The sequence below is a fragment of the Motacilla alba genome, chromosome 13 (assembly GCF_015832195.1).
Source record: "Motacilla alba alba isolate MOTALB_02 chromosome 13, Motacilla_alba_V1.0_pri, whole genome shotgun sequence".
Lineage (NCBI taxonomy): Eukaryota > Metazoa > Chordata > Aves > Passeriformes > Motacillidae > Motacilla > Motacilla alba.
The window spans coordinates 15704955-15726103 of record NC_052028.1 but is presented as its reverse complement, the minus strand read 5'-3'; the positions used below and the strand labels follow the sequence as shown (position 1 = coordinate 15726103).

The window sequence follows — 21149 nt, the reverse complement described above, 5'->3', positions numbered from 1 at the left end:
AGGTTTTGTAGCAAAATTCTTGCTCAGATATCTCACGAGATAAATTAATCTTTGGCCCTTCATGCAATTATCTGAACCACTGAAGAAATGGGGAAGGGAAAAGCAGCTTGGAGGAATCCAAACCAAGGTTGCAGTTGTCTCATTTCTCAGCAAAGGATGAGCGAGTGTTGTGATCTACAAATTAAAGCTTTTCCTGTGCTTGGTGGCAGTTTAAGGCTTCATTTGTGCAGCAGCTTAGCTGGGTACTTGTGTGGCAAAGCCTTCTCTTAATCTGAATTTCTGAAAGCCAGAAGGGGGGACTCAGCTGCCTTCCTGGCCTGCCAAGAGAGCATTCCTTGCCTCAATGCTGTTTGTATTTCACAGAGTTTCACATTGTGTGAAATTAATGGCGTGTGATGAACCCTGCATGCAGGGAGCAGAGAAAGTTTGTATCTGTGCTGTGCTGGGCCAGTTTATAAACTGTGGCTCCTGAGAAATGTTTTGAAATGTCAGATGTTGGTATTTTGCGGCTTAGATGTGAAGCAAACGCTGAAAACAAGGGGCAAATTAAGAAGAGGAAGAGGGGAAAAAAATCATAGTATTTGGTTCTCCAAACCTAGTATTTGGCACTGGAAATAATTCCTAGCTGGTGGCTGAGCTTTTTTGGGGTGTTTTTTGTCCTGGTAAAGGAGAAAAGTGCTCTTGTCTGGAGTGCCTGAGGTGGGGAAGCTGTGAGGAGTCCCCTGGCCTGAGCTGTGGTCTCACATCCACGCTGCAGTCGTGGCTGGGTGCTGTTGCCAGCAGTGAGTGTACAGAGAGAAGGAGGCCGTGTGGTTTTGTCAGTAATTCAGAAACCACAAGCAGGATTTTTCTGGCTTTATAGGCAGAGCTGGCTTTGAGAGGGCTCGATGTGCTCCAGAACGTGCAAAGGCTGCTGGGCTCAGGCAGGGACACAGCAAGATTGCTGATGCTCTGTCATTTCCTTCCATTTCTCCTTTGAGGACTGTATCAGCCTCCTGCATTTCAAAATTCAAAATTACCATGGAAAAATTGTACTTCTAAAGGCCCTCAGCCCTTAAGAGTCTCCCATCAAACCTTTGCCTCAAGAATATGCTCCAGTCTGAAGACCAGGGTTTTGTTATTTCGTGTTCTTGGTGTTAATTGTGAGCCTCTACCGGAGGAGTGAAATGATCTTATGGATGTTAAATAATCATGAAGTAAATTGGATTGATACAATTTTTATTTGGAAAGAGGAAATGACTCCTGTATTGTTGTGGTTTACAAATATTTAAATGCTTAAACTAATTGCCGGCCTCAATTTTGAATGGGGAAGCAAAATCAAACACATGATGTGCTCAGAGTTTCTCACAGCACTTGCCAGGAAGAATCCAAGTTTTGAAAACAGTTGGCCTGCTTTCAGAAAGAGATTTTAATGAGATTAAAAGAGAAAGAATGTGCAAGTTTGATTAGAAAGTTTGGCCGTGCTCTGACAATGGGTTCTTGCAAGCCAGCCCAGCAAATGCTGTTGTTTGTAGGGGCAGAATTGATTTGTTCTGAAACATGAAAAGTAGGAATGAGTGGGTAACAAATTATCCCAGCACAGTGTCCTGGGTTAGTGTGAGAGAGTCCATCCTGTTGGACACACTGCTGAGTCTAGAAGGCAAGTTCAGTGGCCCAGTTTTCTCCTTGAATTTTCAGGTTTTCAGCTGGTTATTTGCCAGTCAGAATTGAACCAAGGATTCTGTGGGTTGTGCGAAGCAAGCTGATTTCAAAACAGAAAGCATCACACCAATCTTTCCCTTCCCTTGTGTCAGGGCTTCTCCTCCAGCTCGGGTGGAGAGCAGCGTTGGAATATTCTGGAGCTTGGCAAGGCAGGGAGAGCCTGGAGCATCAGGAAAGATCCATTTGCTTATAGGCACACCCCCAGGAATAGCTCAAATAAATAAATAAATGCGCAAATTCGGGGCTAAAATTGCTTCCAAAAGTCTCTTGGATTATCCACATGCACTTGGTCAGGCTCCTGTCACCGTGGTTTATCAGTAAGTAACAGAGCTGGGCTGAGGAGGCCATGGGGGGTGGGAGGGGCAGCTCGTGAACACTTATTTTAAATAACCTGGATCTGCAAAGGCTTGAGAATCACTGAGTCAGTGTAAAGGCAATAAAACGAGGTCTTTTGGTCCTTATAACAATGATTGAAAGGCTGTTTTCTTTCTCATTTAACATGCAGCAAGGACATATGGGAGAAGGCGAGGTAACAATATTCCTCTTTAATTTTCTAATGTTGACAATGTCTCACGGGAGAAATAACATTCAGTTTTTACTAGAGGGCAAAGTCCAAACTTAAAGCTTCTAAGGGAGCAGTTTCACATACATTTGCATAGTCTGCATGCCATAAATCAGCATTTCAAGTGGATTAGGGAGTACCTGAGGCTGAAATGACCACAGTGGACATCACCGGGATGGTTTGTGACCCTGGGGGGCTGTGTTGCTGTGTTGTGTGTGTCTGTGTGGGTGTGTTATGAATGCCAATGCTGGAGGAGTTTATTTTGGGAATCTTGGGTGGTGATGGAGCATAAATACAGTGAGTGTCTGACCTGCTGGGTTCAGGGTGCGTGGAGTTCTCCAGCAGCAGCCGAGGAGCCTGGAAAGGGGAGTTAGGTTTGGGAATTGCTCCCTCCCAACAATACCTGCAGGATTGGGGTCTTAAGAGATGAAACAAATCACACGTGCAGCAGTTCCTTAGGGAAAAACAAGGCTGAAGTCAATATTACAATATTTTTATCACAGTTGGAATGAGGTTTGCCCAGCTACAGAGAGAGGCCTGATCATACTTGACTGTTATTTTTATTAAAGGTGTGTAAAAGATTCTTGAAATTTCAAATAAGGCAACCTGACCGAGCCTTCCATTTTTTATTCATAGAAATTCTATGGACTGTGGATTTTACTCCTTTTTTTTTTGCCTTTCAGCTTCTTAGCTGTTTGATTTTTGTCACAGAAAATGTCTGTATCAGGTTTTCTTTTTTCAAGATGTTTTCCTTTTAAAAACCAATTTCTTTCAAGCGGAGGAAGCAAAACCAGGATAAATTAACCTCACCAGTACATTTCTGTGGTAGATTGGGATGAATCCTGAAAAAACAGACACAGTGTATCACATCATAGACAAGAGAATATGTATCCTAGATCTTGCAGCATGCCTCATTACTTACTCTCCCTATATATATATTTATTCCTAAAATGCTCCTTAAATGAATAGAAGTCTCAGTTTGCTGTGTAGCTGTTGAATATTAGAATTAAAGGGGGAATTCATGGCAGAGAACAGCTCCTGTGCTCTATTTATGATATTCTACAGTGGCATTTATAACGAAGAACCTTATTTAAAAGAAACATTATTAAGGAACTCTATGATAAAGGATTGTCATGGAAAGATGCTGGACCGCAAGGGGAACATTTCTCATTTTACAACATTTTCTCTTAGAGTGAGGCCATTAACAAAACTCTCTTGTAACACCGAAGTAAAGCTGTAGGGGGTACAAAATTTTCAGTCTTTGCAGTAAATGACAGTGTAATGTTTTCCTCAGGTTATTTTTGTTATTTACTACTGGGTGGTTTATGACATGTTTTGATCTCAGGCAATTTAAATGTGTGATATATTTAACTGGTAGAATTCTTGTTTTCCCATTTTCACCTTGAAATTTTATCTATTCCCTGCAAGAAGCTGTTCACTGGAAAATGGAATAGATGGCTTGATATTGTGAGAGCCCCAGAAACCAAATTGGCTGTTCCCTTCCCTTTTAATGCTTATTCAAAGAAACCTCATTGGAAACACAAAATATTATGGAAAGCAGTCAGCTCGAGCACCCGTTAGAAATCCTGGTTTGTTACGAGGAGGAACCTTTCCTCTGAAACGAAGCATTTGAGCTGCTGGATGATGCTGGAAACCGAAAGGGTGCAATGAAATCGAGAACATAACTGCTCATTCAGAGGGCAAATCACTCCCAGTTCTGCTGATGCAGCAACTGGTGCATTTTCCCCAATTATTCCAACAGTGTGCGCTTTGTTCTGTTAGTATGGTTTTTTTCCCCTGTTTTTCTTTTTTTCCAACCCCCTCTTCAGGTCAGTCCTCGCTGTTCCCGATGGAGGATGGCTTCCTGGACGACGGCCGTGGGGAGCAGAGCCTGCACAGCGGCTTGGGGTCTCCCCACTGCTTCTCCCACCAGAACGGGGAGCGCGTGGAACGCTACTCCCGCAAGGTCTTTGTGGGAGGGCTGCCTCCAGACATCGACGAAGGTAACAACCCCACCCAGGGCAGAGCCTTCTGTCTGCCAGCTCAGGGATGGGTGTTCTCCAAGCTTTGATATGGAAATGGATCTTTCCATGAGTTTAGGCCGCGGTGTTGTTCTGCCACCGAAGAACAAAATCACGTTGTCGTGATTAAACTGACTCCAGCAGGATAAAAAATACAAAAGTGCAAAATTAAACAAGCCAGTATCACCTGTGGAAGCTCATGAATCCATTGCAATCATTGTACGGGCCCCAGAAGTCAGCAGCAGGAAAAGCTGCTCATAGTTTCATAAGGTCTGTGTGGGGTAGCAAGTCCTAGCTCTGTGTTTGGTTGCTCCTGTGTAGTTGAGGTTGTTTCCAGCAATGATTTTTGTCCTGTGCTGGCTCCTGACCTGTGCACGGTGAGAACCCAGACAGGAATGAATCTCTGCAGGGCATCCTGAGGCACCAGAGGTTCGTAGTGGTCCATCACACAAATACAGGTGGCAGAATACTGCAGTTGTTATTAAAATAAAATTAAAAAGTCAGGTACAGGTGTTGAGAAGCTTCTTTTCACCAGAGCTCTGTGTTCTGTGTGTATGAGCCTGCTGGGACAGTGGTTAAAAGAAATGCAACAATAAAGCTGAAAAGTTTTTGTCTTAATCACAGAATTGTTTTAATCCCCATTTTTTGTGTGTCACAGCTTGTAATGCACTGCTGTGACATAGTAACCTGAATTTCATGTCACCCATGAGAGCAATTGATTATTATACCAGTGTAGATGCAGTGGCTCAGTTCCTGAGTGGGTTATGAGCTTTTATTTATAATTATCAGCAGAAAGAACAGTTTGAGCTTTGGCCTGTCTTGTTTTATAAGGAGTGTTCTGCCTTGTCACAAAGATCCCCCATCAGCTACTGAGCACTGCAGTGAGCTGCTGAACCTGGAGGGTCACAGAATGTTTGTTTATAGGGTGAAGCTACCTGAAATCAGGGTCTTTCAAATGCCTTAAGTTCAGTTTATTTTAAGCCATGCCTTTTCCCTTCTCTCCTGTTCCAGATGAGATCACTGCAAGTTTTCGGCGCTTTGGACCTTTGATTGTAGACTGGCCACACAAGGCAGAGAGCAAATCTTATTTTCCTCCTAAAGGTAAATAATGCAAAAATCTTATTTACCTCCTAAAGGTAAATAATTGGTAAAACCAATAAGAGGAGCATTTTAGAATCATTTTTTTGATGAAGCACAAGATTGGTCTGACAGTGACACAATGTTTAGGGGGGAAAAAAGAATTTAATCCTTGGGATTGGTCTAAACTGGTGAAGTTTCAAATACGGCTTTGCAGTTATTATTCTCTAAAAGAATTCTTCCTTAACTTCCTGGTTTTACTTTATTCCATCTTCCCTCTTTCTCCCTGTTGTTGTACATTTAGTAACAGCTTTTTAAAGGCACTCAAAGCCTTCCCCAGCAGCTGGGAAGGATTTGTCCCTTAGATGATCAACCACTTGTGGGTTGGAAATGTGTGCTGAGAGCACCTTAAATCTTTTCCCTTCCTGTGTGGCAGCGTGATGTCAAACGTAATTCTGAGTTAAATTCTGATCCTGTAGACAAACAGACAGCAGCAGTGATGTTTGTGTTTTCCCCTGGCCAGGATATGCATTTTTGCTGTTCCAAGATGAAAGCTCTGTGCAGGCACTGATTGATGCATGCATTGAAGAAGATGGAAAGCTCTATCTCTGTGTTTCCAGCCCCACTATCAAAGACAAACCGGTAGGTGGAATTGTCAGGGCCTGCACAATGCCTGGGTGATAATCACAAACTGAGCTCTTCACATGCAGCTTCTTCTGTCTTCAGAACGTTAATGTTAAAATTTCTTTAAGGTGTCAAATTAAGAAGAGAAAAGACCAACTCACTGCTTTTGAACTAGACTTAAGAAAGTTTTTTAGTCTAGTTACAATGCTTATTTTTATTAGAAAAAGATGTCTTTCCAGACAGGTGATTTTATGCTTGCTAATGATGAACGTGTAGAATTCATATTGTCTGAGTGTTGTATGTAACAGATAAATCCTAAAAAACATACCATGGCATTGAACTGTAAATTATTAATATAGGAATGGTTGGGGGGCTGACCCAAGTCTGTCAATAGCTGGGGAGAATTCTGCTCTAGTCCTGTGCTTCAAACTTTGGCTAGCTGTAACCAAATACAAAGCAGCACAGTAACTAAACGGGCATCTCTGGAGCCTGCTGCACTGAGATAAGGCTGGGACAGCAGGAGCAGTGCAGATCTGTGTGACCAGGGGGGTTGTACAGCACAGCTCAGTCACGATTAAGTAAATGTGTGAGCAGAGGGTGAGGGTTTTTTCCCCCAGAAATTTGGGTAACAAGGAAGTGATGAAATTTAGCATCCTCAAATGGTCTGTCTTAAAGAGAGCTCGTTACCATTTCATTTTGAGAAATGATTGCTGAACAAGTAGAGTTTAGAAAGTACAGCTGTTTAAGAAGTTCTCTTCTCTGTAGGACACTGTTGTAATTTATATTACTGAGACACTTTGAATTGTGAATGGTTAAAAAAACCAGGCTTTTTGTCCGTAGGTTCAGATCCGGCCTTGGAACCTTAGTGATAGTGATTTTGTTATGGATGGTTCCCAGCCTCTTGACCCAAGAAAAACCATTTTTGTTGGTGGTGTTCCTCGGCCTTTACGAGCAGGTACACACTGCAGCACTGGGCATGTTGGATGTGCAGCCTGGTTTGGGGAGCACTGGGGGAAGCGAGCCTGGCAGCGAGGGAATACTGAGTGTGGTGACACAGTGGGGGACACGAGCCATCCTGAGGCGCTGCCTTGAGAGAAACAAGCGAGCCTAGAGCCCTGTTTGGTTTTGCTTTGTGCTGCAGTGGAGCTGGCGATGATCATGGACCGGCTCTACGGAGGGGTTTGCTACGCCGGCATCGACACCGACCCCGAGCTGAAGTACCCCAAGGGAGCTGGGCGGGTGGCATTTTCCAACCAGCAGAGCTACATTGCTGCTATCAGCGCCCGCTTCGTCCAGCTGCAGCACGGAGAGATTGATAAACGGGTAAGGCCTGCTCCCCCCTGCTCCTCTGCAAACGCCCTCCCTGCCTCCGAGGTGTGCTTGGGGCCTTGCACCAGGTTCATCCCATTTTTAGTGCCTCTTAGAGGCAGCACGGGATGGAAGCGCGGTGGTAGGGAGCTGGTGGTGCTGGCACGTGGGAGGTGACTGTGAAAAAGACTTTTCTCGAGTTGCTGAGCGTAGTGGGAAGTGTGGCAGCTGCCTTGGCCTTTTCTAAGAATACTGCACTCCTCAGATGCTCCCACTGCAAGGATTTGTGGTGTTTGTGAGATGCAGGGAGGGAGGCGCCTGCCAGGGATGGGGCAGCTCTCACTCCTGCTCTGCATCCTTTGGGAGAAGAGGCAGAACCACCCCAATGTGTGCCGGGTGTCCAAGAGCATCCTGGTAATGCCTTGGAAGCTTGTTACTGTGCCCTGCAGCCTGGCAGTCACCCTGCACAGCCTGTGCAAAGGCTGTGCTTGCTTCTTTCCTTTATCATTGTATTTCTTATTATTTTAAATTAGAGCAATATGCCAAATGCATCAGCACTTTGCTTTCTGCCCTCTTCATCTCTCTAAAATGTAACTGCCAGTTACAGTGATCTTCAGACCACAGTTTTGGGAAACTCAGATGCTCACATCTCCTCTTGTAATTCATCCTTTGTCTCTGGATTTTTCCTACATGACTGTCACTGCTGATCTTAATTTTAAAGTTAATACAGTGGAAAACCTCCAAACTTGGCTGATTAGCCCATTATCTTTTCACTTCTGCTTTGGCTATAAAGCAGAAGAATTGTAACAACAATTTGACTGTGGGCCTGTGAATTGGAATGTCTTTGTTCTAATCTTGGCTCTGAAAATAAGTTCTGTACAGCTTTGAACAAATAATTTGGGCTGCCCTTGTGCAACTTGTGCTTGCATAAGCAGACACTTGGGTGAATAGGTCCATTGAAGCTGATGGGACTACAAATTTAAGTAAGTACTTGTAAACTCTGAAAAAAAATTTTGCAATCTATTTCCCCTTCCTTCTCTCCCCCCACTCCCTATTTCCTCATTTTTTGTGTAGTTTTTGTGTGGGGAGATAATGCTCCGAGAGGATTCATTATGAGAGAAATCCGGGTGCATGAGGGAGGTAAAAATACAGCAACACTAGTTTTTATTAGGGTTCTATTTATTAGTAGTTTTCCAATACTGTTATTTCTGTAAAAATAAAAATAAAATTAGGAAAAAAAAAAAAACCTAAAAAACCAGTAACAAGAAAGGATTTCCTGTAAAATTAGGCAAGGAGGTGCTGCTGAAGGGTGTGCCCTGAGATAATGCACAGGAAGGGTTCAGTGGCTGGGGCTCCCACCCTGAGTGGGGCTGATGGAGCTGCTGTAACTGAGGCTTTCCCTGGAGCTGGGAAATCCTCTGTGCCCAGCTCAGGGAGCAGTTCCAGCCCTGTCACACTCAGAATTAATGTGACAGGGACACCTGAGCTGCAGCACCTCTGAAGGTGGCTGAGCAGAGGGAACGGGGCAGAATCAGCACAGCAAGGAGGCCTGTGTGGCATCTTTGTCCTTTCAGCATTTGGAGAAGGCAGCACTCCTCCAAAAATCCCCAACCTCCTCCCACTGCAGAGCAGATTATGGGATGGGGAATGTGGCATTAGGAATATTTGCCTGCTTCTGCTCTTGTACAAATTGACTGAGTTGGCAGGGCAGGGTTTTGGGAAATGCAACTCCAGCACTGAAAGAGGAGAAAAACAGGTCATTAAAAAGGCTGCTGTGCTCTTCTGAGCAGTTTATGTGTCCTGTAAGCAAAAATGGCATCAAACTACTGCAGTGCCATCTGGACTGTGATAAAATTGGGTGGGTTTAAAAACCCATCAACTTGTGCATGTCCTTATTTGCCTGAGGTGTGTCCGAGGCCTGTGAGGTGCAGAGGGGAGCAGCCCCAGGCCAGATGCAGAGATAACAGCAGAGATACCAGTCACAGCCTGGGTGTTAGAAAATGTTGGTGAAAACATCACATTCAATGAGCTTCAGAGAAGGTTCACAAACCCTTCTAGAGCAGGAACTTGTACCTATATTTATTTCTGCTGTTCTGAATTCCTGCCCATCACCTGGCCCTTAATGCCAGCAGCGTAGGAGGGCATCAGTCCCGCGGTAAGCCTCTGATTTGATCCCAACAAGATCAGGTGGATTTCCTTTTGCTGAGAGGACTAAGCCATGGAAAAAATACAGAAATTAAGTGTTTATTTAGAGAATAAATGAATTGTCTTAACGCTGGAAATTCAGACACATGTGCATTGTTTAATCAGCAGTTACAGTGTTGTATAAACAGTTTCCATTCCTGCCTGAAAGGGACAGAGCTTAATTGGGCATCAAAAATAACTCCCATAATTATCCAAGGTTTTGGTGTCAGGCAATACATTGTCTGAGCCTTTCTGTAGATCAGCGACAGCAGATGCGAGACTGCACTGATTTCTGGGGGTTTTCTGAAGGATCAAAGAGGGAGTAGAGGGGTTGAAGTGCCTGGAATTTGGGATGTTCAACAGCCACGTTCAGGTGTCATGAGGGGGAAATCTTGCTTCTAGCATTCCCTACTGCATAACTGCTGGCTGCCCTGCTAAAACACAGGTGTGGAGGTAAGGATTTGCACTGGAGAATGACCAACTGTCTCGTTTTGTGGCTGCAGGTGGAAGTTAAGCCATATGTCTTGGACGATCAGCTGTGTGACGAGTGTCAGGGCGCCCGCTGCGGCGGGAAGTTCGCCCCGTTCTTCTGTGCTAACGTGACGTGTCTGCAGTATTACTGTGAATATTGCTGGGCTGCTATCCATTCCCGTGCCGGCAGGGAATTCCACAAGCCCCTGGTGAAGGAGGGAGGGGACCGCCCGAGACATATTTCATTCCGCTGGAACTAAAGGATCGCTCATTTGCAGGCCTCCAATTAAGTGCACTCTTCTGTTCCTCCCCACCCCGCCCCTCACTCACAGCATGTCCTTTTGTAGTAGTCTGTAATTTAACAATAGTCTAATGAAAGAATGACCTATAATGGGTATTTTATAGAATCTTGTCATTGAAAACTGTATTGGGAACTCCTTTTCGTATCGATAACATGTTGCAAGTGAGTTGCATTCTCTTGTCTTTACTACCGAGAGAACACTTAATTTCCTGCAACGTTTTCTTAGAGGAGAGAAAAAAATATTAAGAGAAGAGAATTGAAACAATAGAGTATTTTGGTTTTTTAATTAAATTATTGTTAATAAAGAACATAATAATACTTTTATTAAATAACCGTGTAACAATAACACTATCAGTCTGTTCTGACACTTTTCCCCCAGGGAAGCCTGTTTTTGCCTCTCTTTTTTATTTTTTTTTTGGTTTGTTTTTGGATTTTTCCAGCAACAGATGAAGTTAGCATTTACCTACCAACAGGAAAGAGCATGTTTAAAGCAACAGAAATGCATGAGCAAAGTTGAAGCAGCACTATAATAATGATCTTTTTTGTTTGGTTTTTTTTCTTTTAAACTCTTTTAAGGGTTTTGAGGCTGAAATTTTAGCTCAGTGTGTATCTGACCGTGCCTCTGGCTACCACCCACATCCAAATTACTAACGAGATAGGCAGAGCTTACTATATTTTCATCAAAATGATTACATTTTAAGAATTCCTGAATGTAAAAGTTGAGTAAAGTTACTACTGAGGGGGGAGTGCACTTTTTTTTTTTCTTTAAGAGAACTCAATTGTCTGGTTACAGCCCTAGATATCCTACCAAAGCTAGAGTAATGACAACTAGTGAACTGGCATTTCCTCTCCTGAAGGATAAATATATAGATTTTATTTTTGATGGCTATATATAACTCTATATCCTAATATACTAACATTCATCAGGGGCCAGCCTTTGCTCTCCATTTTGACGTGAAAAAGTAGAAAACCTAAAGATACCTCAAGGATATCACTGATTTTTACTGGAGTTTTGCTATTCCATTGTGGCACACAAACTCAAATTGGCTGCTTATTGGTTTCCCATCTTGGCTGTAAAGTCAGTTTTTTTATCCCCTCAAATTTAGCTGTAACAGAAGGCATGAACCCAAGGAGTTTCCAAATCCCGCTCCGCACCGCCGGCCGAATTTTGTGCACGGAACGGTGCGGGTGTGCAGATGCCTTTCTTACTCTTCCTGTAGAAAGAATCCCAGCTCAGATCCCAGCTCTTCAGAACTAACTGTGGGGAGATAAAGACGCGCAGGCAGAAGTGCCAACATCGCTAATTAACGCCGGCTTTATTGGAACTCAGTCCTGCCTTGAGAAGCATCAGCCCGGGACGCGCGAAGCGAACGCTGACCAGTGGGTGCAGAGGGTTTAGTTTGAAACAGATGAATGAAGGAGTAGTTCTGAAAATTTATTTTTAGTCCTTTTGAACTAAATTCCCCGGCCAACTTCTCCACCAAGGATGTAGCAGTGTGCAAACAAAGTGATTCTGTGGCAATCTCTGCCCGGCCCCAGGGGCCTGGGACCACCCGAGAGTCTCCCAAACCAAAGATTTGCCCTGGCACTGCTTGGAAAACATCTGCTCCCTTCAAAGCCCCCCTCATCCCTTTCCCCCAGCCCCCATTATCTTTATGAGAAGCAGTTTTTCTGTTCAATACAGGCTTTAATGAACTGATACCTTACCAAGTTCCAAAGGTCAAAATGGAGACATTTGCTGTCTATTAGTCAAGTATAGCAAGGGAGCTGCTTTTACTGAAATCCCTGAAAATATTGACAACAGTAATGCAAATGCAGAGTGCTCTTGTGTAGATTGTCAGGGACTTTTTTTTCTCTGAAGTACATAATTCTAGTCGGAATGTTCCTTTCGTTTTTTTTTAATGCTTGTAGGTGGCTTGGGGTGTGCTATTGTGCCGATCCTACCCAGCAAACAGGTGAGGTGGGTTTCCATTACAAGAAAATAACACTGTTTGAGAACTAGCTTTGAATAATAATTTTTTCCCTTTGTACATGACCTGCTGAATTTCGGTACAGTGTTTTTGTAGCTAACTTATTTTGTCATGCACATAATGTATATTTGTTATGCACTACTTTTGTATATCTTGTTTTTCCAACAGTGAGCATTTTTAGGCACACTTTTCACTGACGGGATATCTCTTTATGCAATACCTCAATTTTTCATATTGCAAAGAGTAGCTTTTTGTACTTTTATTACTGAGAGATCTTCATATACTTCATTTTTTAATATAAATAATTTTAATAAATTTTATTTTCTTATATTCTGCTTTTTATACATTTCAGTGCTCTGCATACATTTTGAATTATGGATGTTGTGCACTGGCAATGCTATTTTAGAATCTGCAGAGAAAAGAAAGCATGTTGCTTAAACATCTTAGCCCAGCACCAGGTATTTGGTGTACATATAATTTAAGAAATAGTATATGTAAAGTTGAGAATTAAAGAAGAAAAAGCATGAAAGTGACAAATGACACTTGTCTTTAGACCCATGAAATTTAAATGCATAAATATAGTGTAGAAATTTAAAAGTCAAGAACCATCGAAATTGTCTACCGCTTCTTACTGAGTTTTTAAAAATTACACACAAATGCAGACGTTTTTGGTGAATGTTTAGCCATTTTTATTATTAATAAAGAATCGATGTTAGGTGTTTGACGCAGAACCGTGTCTGCTCTTTTAAATTATATTTAAAGAATAAAAGAGAGCCTGCTAGGTGGCAGGCATGTAATGTTAGTATGCATGACTAATGTAAGAAATCGTTATTCTACTAATATTCACTTGTGATTGTGTGACAAGCGTGTTTACAGATCCTTTGGTTACACTTCGATTTACAGGGCATAAACAATTCTCTCCATTACTCTGTGCTTCAACAGTGCTGGCCAAGGCTCCCGATGGCACGGGGCTCTCTGGGGTTACCGTGTAGCCCCAGGCTCATTAACGTGTAATTAGCTGCCGGTGGGGGGGTGTCATTAATGAGCAGCGGCGTTCCCGGGGGGAGTGACAGAGTAATTCCATGGTTATTTTTGCAATGTAAAATAAAGTGTTTCTGATTATTTTATATGTAAAGGAACCCCACTGCCCCGTGCTTTTTTGGTATAGTCTCTACTTCTCCATACACAGACCTCTGCAGAATGCAAATTTCAACCTTGCAGTGACTGAATTTAGCGTTTTATAAGGATGCTGTTGGAAAGACTTGATAATTCACCCCTTGTGTTTTTGAAGAGCTCAAACCTTCTGTTCAAAGGTGATTTAAAACTTGAATGTGATGGATTGTGGCAAGTTAACTTCAAGTTATGTGCAATACCTATTTCAGACTTCTGGAAGATCTTTGCAGTGTAATTCTTTGTTTTTAATTGCAGACATTTAAAAATGTCATTTTCTACTGTTCTAGTAAATCCTCTTTCTTGCTGGTGTTTCTAAAGAAAAGAATCAGAAATCAATCTTTCTACTAATGTAAATTTGAGATTATTTTTAAAAAAAAATGGAATAAAACGTTTTGGTCATTTGCTTTATTTTATTATCTTATTTTAAAGCTACTGTGATAGCATTGTAAGAATTGGGACAATATTGTATTCAACTGTTTTATTTTTTATATTTTTAAATTTTAAAGTATAATTAGTTTTTATAATTTTCATCAGATTTTTTTGTTATATTTTTTGGAAGTGAAACTTTTAGCAAGTGGGTGTCTAGTTTTTACTAATCCCTAATATGTTTTTCCCCCAATGTATTGCTCATATTATCAGAAGGAAAAGTTATTTAAGTATGTCAGTTAATTGTACTACTTGGCTGAATTTCCATATAGTTTTTACTGTGTATGGGGAGGTTGTAGTATTTATTATAGCATTTTAAATAAGGGTAATTCATTTTTTATTAAAGTCATTTTCACGTTTAAGTTCATATTTTTGTATGTTCTACTCTAAGTTATATAACACAAGTTACTTTTTTTAAAGAGTTCATTTGTTGAAGTGCTAGTGAAAATTAATGTTATTAAATAGTTTGCAAATGACTATTTATACCAGTATGCATATAATTTTTAAATATTTGTAATGTGAGATGTTGAATGAATAAAACTTTTAACTCAATGTTTCACCTTAACCTTTTTCTTTTGAGCTTCCTGTAGGAACTCGTTCCTTTGTGGCTGAAGCTCGTGGGGCTTGGGGAGGGGATTTTGTTGGGCTGTGTGGGGTGAAAAGGGCTTTAGGGGAAGTTCTGCTGCCCTGTTCTGGTCACAAATGCAGCAAAGGCTCCTTGGGGAGGTGAAGATGCAGCAGGTGAGGAGAGAACCACCGAGGCACAGGTAACCCCACCATGGTTTGAGCTGGAAGGGACCTTAAAGCCCATCCAGTGCCACCCCTGTCATGGCAGGGACACCTTCCACTGTCCCACCTGGCTCCAGGCCCTGTCCAGCCTGGCCTTGGACACTGCCAGGGACACAGGGGCAGCCCCAGCTGCTCTGGGCACCTGTGCCAGGGCCTGCCCACCCTGACAGGGAAGGGTTTCTTCCCAATGTCCCATCTAACCCTGCTCTGTCACTGCAAAGCCATTCCCTGTGTCCTGTCCCTCCACCCCTTGTAAAGAACCTTCCTTCATGTTTCCTTCAGCTACTGGAAGGCCACAGTTGGGCCAACCAAATCCTTCTCTTTTCCAGGCTGAACAATCCCAGCTCCTTCAGCCAGAGAGAGACCCGAGACCACCGTGCAGTGGGACAGAGAGAGAAGCAGAGCGGGGCCAGGGCAGAGCCCAGCAAGGCAGGGACAGGCAGGGAATCCTCTTTCATTGTCTCCTGCTTGTGATCTGACAGTAACAGAGGGAAGGCATCTGACATTTTAGAGAACTTGCTCGTTTCAGCCTTTAATTTAAAATATCTAAACTTGAAATATCTGGAAAGTCGTGTGAAGCGTTTCTACCTTACAGATCTGCTCTTCAGGGCTGTTCAAGAGGTGCTTAAGGAATCCCAGAGCTGTGCTGCTAATCTCAAGTGACATCACTGAAGGAATTGTGGTGCAAACACTCAGTGGATGGTGAGTCCTTCCTTTGTGTGGCTGCTCTGGGAAAGCAGGTCCTGCAGCTCTGATGGGATTCGTTCTGCCAGTGCTGGTTCCTTCCCTTGGTGCACGGGGAGCAGCTCCTGCCTTTGGAAGCTGGTTTTTAGCAGCAATGGGAAGCTTTGCTGGTGGTTCCACGCAGATATTCCCAATTCCCTTGCCACGACTGAACAGAAAGCTTGGATGCTGGGATCAGGAGTGGCTGCAGGTGTGTTGCCTGCCCAGTGAGTCAGGAATTGCTCGGTGCCAGCCAGGCAGCACCAGACACCCTTTGACCAGCTCCAGCTGTGACTTGGCTGGGAAACTTTATCCCTCTGTTCCCTGCACTGGGCTTGTTGGGAAACAGCCACAGTTCTTGACATTGTTTTCAAGTGTAAATGGTCTTTTAGACAACATGTGCCTATTCATGTGTTCATGTTTTTTCACAAGTGTGACAGACTTGAAATCTGGTCCTGGAGGATGGAAGGTTTGAGGCTTTGGATGCTGTGGTGGTGGAACCAGCAGTGTCCTTTACAAACAGGGCACTCCCTGCCTGACCCCAAAGTCCTCAGCATCCAACATCTGATTTACAGCTGGGGATTACAGTGTATACTCATTCTAGAATTCTCCTGTTCTGAAGATTGCAGAATCCTTGGTGAATGTTTAAGTTTTCTTACTAGGCAAAGTCTAAAACATTGAAATCAATAAGGGGAAAGGTCTGGGTCATTCAAAACTGCAGATAACCACTGTTGGGAGTGACGGGCTGATTCTATATTGCTGGCAAGTTTCGTGGGCATTGACACAACAAATCCATTTTGGGTTTCACCTTGCACTGAAGCTGTAAGTAAATGCTACAGGCAGACTCCAGAAGATGGAGGTTAAGCCCTGCTGGGTGGAATTCCAGAATTCCCAGTGTGTGAATCCCAGTTTTTTCCTTCCAGCAGGAACTGCCCCCATCACAGTCCTCAGGAGCTCTCTCGGGTGCCACTTGCACTGAAGGAGCTGCCACATTCTGGGCCGGTGCAGGAGGTGGATGGACCCAGTCTCCCCCTGGTTTAGAGGCTGAGCTGATCTCCAGGACGGGCTCCGAGCTGTCAGGTTGTTGTGGGACGCTTCCTGCTCAGCCCTGATCCTCCAGCTGCCGCTCCCAAAACGCTCAGTGCGGCTCCAGGGAATCTGGGACGAGCCATGGCCTCGGAAAGGGGAGATGAGGAGAAAAGCTGCCATCCCTTCCTCTGTGTGAAATAAGCTGATTCAGTTTGTCAGAGTGAAAAACAGCCTGTGGGATAAGAATATCCTCACAGCTGTCTGTGCACTCAGAGGAACTGAAGGGGGTGAATCAGTGCTCTGAATACATCTCTGAAAGTCTTCCTGCATCCCCATGCTCTGATTGATGCCATCACATATCACCTGTTTTCATGGCACAGGAACTATAATTTCCTGATTTCTTGTAGGGCTTGTCAGAGAGACAATTTGATATTAAATGCTGGTTTATTTGAATGCATCTCTCCCTAAGGGAAGCTGCCTCAGTCACTTTGTTTATGGAGCGTGGGAGACCGTGTTCTGTTAAGGTTCCTCCACGAAATTTCCTGGTCCAAACTTCTCAGTCCTCCTTGGTATATATAAAATATAGAGATGTATTAAGCCAGTGCTTGATTGCATTTTTCCTCCTGAAATTTAATTTGGTGAGTCATGAAAGCTGAGATTAAATCCTCTGAGCACAGCACAGGTCAAGGATAACTGTGAGGACACATTTTTGAGTTTGTATTATTAACGTTTAAAATGGATGTTGTTTTATTGCTGTCAGCTGTGGGGTATTTTTTTATCCCAAAACTTTGAGTACCTTTGCTTTTCATGGGAGCGAAGAACATTGGTTTTAAATGGTGGTGATGGGATAGATGCCGTGGACACACACTGTGTGCCTCAGTAACTCAGACCAGATCTGAAATCCGTGGAAGGAGACCAATGCATTTTAAAAAAATAAATCTCTGCCAGCCTTGTCCAACCCAAGGCTTGAAAAGAATGTTTGCTCGGTGTAAATCACCAACTGACATCGCTGCTGACTCACAGACCAGGATCGGTTTGCTCAGGGATTGTTCAGGCCTTGCTGAGCATTAAGTTGTCACTTTGGCCAAGTGTCACTTTGCTAGGCAATGCTTGTGGCTTTAAGCTGATGCCCAGTGCTGGGCTGGGTTGGGAGCACATCCATGCCAAGTGTTTCTGAGTTTAAATGGGATTCCTTACATTTCTGAGGCATTCTCCTGGAAGCAGCAGCAGCAGCCCCCAGCTCTGCTGCAGTGGGCCAGCTGTGCATGGACAGATGTTGCTCTGTACACACTGGCAAAATCAGCCCAGCTCTTCACCCGGTGGAAAGGGAATTTGCTCAAGCATTGCTTTGGCAGGGGGTGTCTGTGAAGGAACGTGAGGGCAGAACAAAGCAGTGACTGCTTCCATTTTCTCTGCAGAGCAGCAATCCGTGGAGACAGAGCCCTGCTCTGCTCCTCTCCTGGCAGCATCCTGATGTCTCTGGGGGAGGGAGGGAGGGAGGAGGGAATGCTCAGTGCATTATAGGGTGGCCTTGCAGCTGAGAATCCCAGAACCTTCTGGGTTGGAAAAGACCTCAGAATCTATCAAGTCCAAGCTGTGCCCCATCCCCACCTTGTCCCCAGCCCAGAGCACTGAGGGCCACCTCCAGGGATGGGCACTCCTGCAGCCAGGTGTGTTGGTGGTCACACTTTGGCCAGGGATCCTGTTGGATCTCAGAGGAGAAGTAAGAAATTGTGAGCTTTCTGTGCCTGGCCTTGGGTTATCTACACTAATGCTGAATCTGGGGATGATTTAGTGATTTTTGCATTGTACACCCTGCGTGAGCCAGGATTCTTTCAGCATCTGGAAGGTTATGGCAGATAGGGCTGAACTCCCTCAGCTGTGTCTTCTCTCAGGATCTAACTGCACGTTCCCCTGAATAGGAGACGTTTAATCTTTAATATCATAGTCTCTGCAGCCTTAAACTGGGTAAAGTTTCCCTGTCTCTGATTTGGAAACAAATACCGAAAACTTGCACATTTAGTTCATTTTTCATTTGGAAAATGAAATCAGAGCAAGTGAAGTCCTCACCTGCCTTCTGCTTCATCTACTTGCAAATCAGGCCGTGTCATTCTGGTGCAATCTCAGGGCTCCTTTTGTCTCCTTGAGTTTTCCCCACAGCTTTATTTCCAATTGGCAATCTGTTGAAATGCTGTAACACAAAGTTCTGCTAAGCCAGGGGTTTTGATCTCCTTGACGTGGGTTTTGTTGTAAAGCCCATGGATCTTCTCAGTGATTTGGAAATCTCTCCAGGGGAGGCTCAGGCTTTTATGTAACACAGTTCACAGTCTGCTAAATATTTTTATGCACAGCATGAAGAGACGGGAGAACTGGCTTCTCCTTATGAGTGGTGTGGAGGAAGGGATTCCCATGTGTGAGGTTTGTAAAGCAGTGGGAGCTGTGCAGGTTCGCTGCTGTGAAATGCAGGTGCTGTTCCATCTTCTCTCTCTGCTGCCCCATTACTGCTCACACAATTAACTGAGAGCCAGGCTAAATGATGAAAGAAGTAAGAAGAAGATGAAGGAAAATTCATTGCTTTGACTTAGCAGAAGTCGTGACTTTTGTTTTTATAATGATTCCTGGTTACACTAATAAATGGTCCCCAGTGTCTTTTGTGCAGTAACCACATACTAATGAAATCCCTCACTCCAGTGACTTATTAAATATTCTGTGAAAATGAAGGTGATAGAATAATTGTTTGTGCTACTGCTGAGGATATAATTAACAAGGCTGGAGTGTAGCTGTTGTCAGAATGAGCACACTTTTCCCTGTTCAGTGTCAGAGCCCTACCTCAGATGTATTCACTCTTTGCAGTAATGTTACACTTAATGAGCAATGGCCTTGCCTGAGTTATGTTGAATTTTAGGGTAAGTTTAGGTGAGATCTATGGAAGGAATTGTTCCCTGTGAGGGTGGGCAGGCCCTGGCACAGGTGCCCAGAGCAGCTGTGGCTGCCCCTGGATCCCTGGCAGTGCCCAAGGCCAGGCTGGATGGGGCTGGGAGCCGCCTGGGACAGAGGAAGGTGTACCTGCCCATGGCAGGGCCAGAATGAGATGATCTTTAAAGGTCCCATCCAACCCACTCGGTGATTCCATGAATTCTGTGGAATCATGTGAGTGCTTTGCACTGCAAAGAATGCTCAGAGAAACCCAAATCTCGCCCAGCAGCAGAAGGGAGGGTGTTTTCAGGGAATCTCTGACCATGCATGCAGCAATGTCCCAAAGGCTCCTTCCTTCCTTCTCCTTGGCATCAGCTGTAGGCACCAAAAACTGCCTCATTTTAAAAGCACTGTCAGGGCTCAGGGATGATGACACCTCCTTGGCCAAAGCAAAAGTGAAACGATGGAATTCAGGAGCCCTGAGATGGAGGAGCTGCCATGGGAGCACACAGAAAGCACACAATGAGGTGCGGGCTGAAAGCTGGAATCTGGGCTATTTTTAACCAGACAGTTGCAGCTGTGGTGAAAAGCTGAGATGTTTGCTCAGGGTGATTAATGCAGAGATAGTGGCCAGCTGGTAGTCAGTTCACACATGTGGAAAGGTGGGTGAAGAGCAGTGTGCAGCTAAAATAGCTGAACTTGACAGATCTGCAGAGAGATTTTAGGTGGCATTGATTTTTCTGGGTAGCAGCAGATCCTAAAAAGGATCTGAGCTGAATTTGCATTTGAGATCAAAGTGCTGGCAATGTGCTGTTGGGAAAAGTGGACAAAATGTGCCCCACGAGGTCTGTGTGTTTGCATTAGCAGGGTGGAAGCATTTCTGTGAGTACAGGTGCTGAGAAACCACTGCCTTGGCAGCCGTGGTGCCCCGAGGAGGCCGGAGGAAGGAAGCAGCTGCCAGCTGGCACAGGCAGCTCCTGCCCTGGCAGATACAGCAGCGAGTGTTCCTGCACAATGCGGAGACAGTCATGGAATGAACACGGGGCTCTGTGGGTTTGTGTGTGAGCATTCACTGGGGGGTTGTGGTGTGGGCAGCACTGCAGCTAAAGAAGGGATTTCTTTAGCAGAGCTTTGGGATGGATGCACCTGGGGAAGTCTGTACGCCAGGACCAATTTTTAATGAAGCTTTTGCGTTTAATATCCCGAACTGAACTCACTGGCTGCTGCCTCACTGGTAGAGTTGGTTAGTGCAGGTTTAGACAGAGGAGGGAGTTTGGGTTTGTGGAGGAGTGGAATTGAGAATTGAAGAACCACAGAATATCCTGAGTGGAAGGGACCCACAGGGATCATTGATCCAGCCCCTGGCCTCGCACAGCCCTAAAATCCTACCCTGGGCATCCCTGGAGTGCTCTCCAAGCCCTCCTGGAGCTCTGGCAGCCTCGGGCGGTGCCCATTCCCTGGGGAGCCTGGGCAATGCCCAGCACCCTCTGCGGGAAGAACCTTTCCCAGATATAGGAGTTGATATTTGAGGTCACAGCTGATCTCAAGCCTCCTGACCCGGTGGTTGTATCACACCTACAACCTCCTTTTCAATCCACACCCTTTGCAGCCTGCAGGAGATGCCCATTTATAACTGGGAAACAACGAATTACTCCGTCAGGCTGCGCCTCTGCCAGTTGTTTTTGCTCGTTTGCAGCTGCATGCGCGACATGCCTCTCGCGGGCAGCGCGTTCGAGAGCCGGCAGCGCAGGGAGGCCGGGCAGGCCGCGCTCGCTCCCGGCCGCAGCGGCGGCTCCGGGCAGCGCCGGTTCCGCGGGAGCGGCCGCCACCTGGCGGGGCCCGCCCGCACTGCGCCGCCGGGCGCGGGAACCGCT

General features: G+C 44.7%; 1 protein-coding gene across 2 annotated transcripts in view; it reads left to right on the top strand.

Moving 5' to 3' along the window:
• CPEB4 (cytoplasmic polyadenylation element binding protein 4) overlaps positions 1-14370 on the top strand; it is a 36572-nt gene extending 22202 nt beyond the window's left edge. The window contains exons 3-9 of one of the 2 annotated variants that reach the window (XM_038149827.1): positions 2207-2230; positions 4093-4266; positions 5296-5385; positions 5885-6003; positions 6826-6940; positions 7127-7308; positions 9981-14370. In XM_038149827.1, coding sequence (XP_038005755.1) covers positions 2207-2230; positions 4093-4266; positions 5296-5385; positions 5885-6003; positions 6826-6940; positions 7127-7308; positions 9981-10208 — 932 coding nt within the window. In that variant the 3' untranslated portion in view covers positions 10209-14370. The remainder of the gene's footprint in view (positions 1-2206; positions 2231-4092; positions 4267-5295; positions 5386-5884; positions 6004-6825; positions 6941-7126; positions 7309-9980) is intronic. The other variant, XM_038149828.1, reaches the window with a different exon arrangement.
• The last annotated feature ends 6779 nt before the right edge of the window (positions 14371-21149 follow it).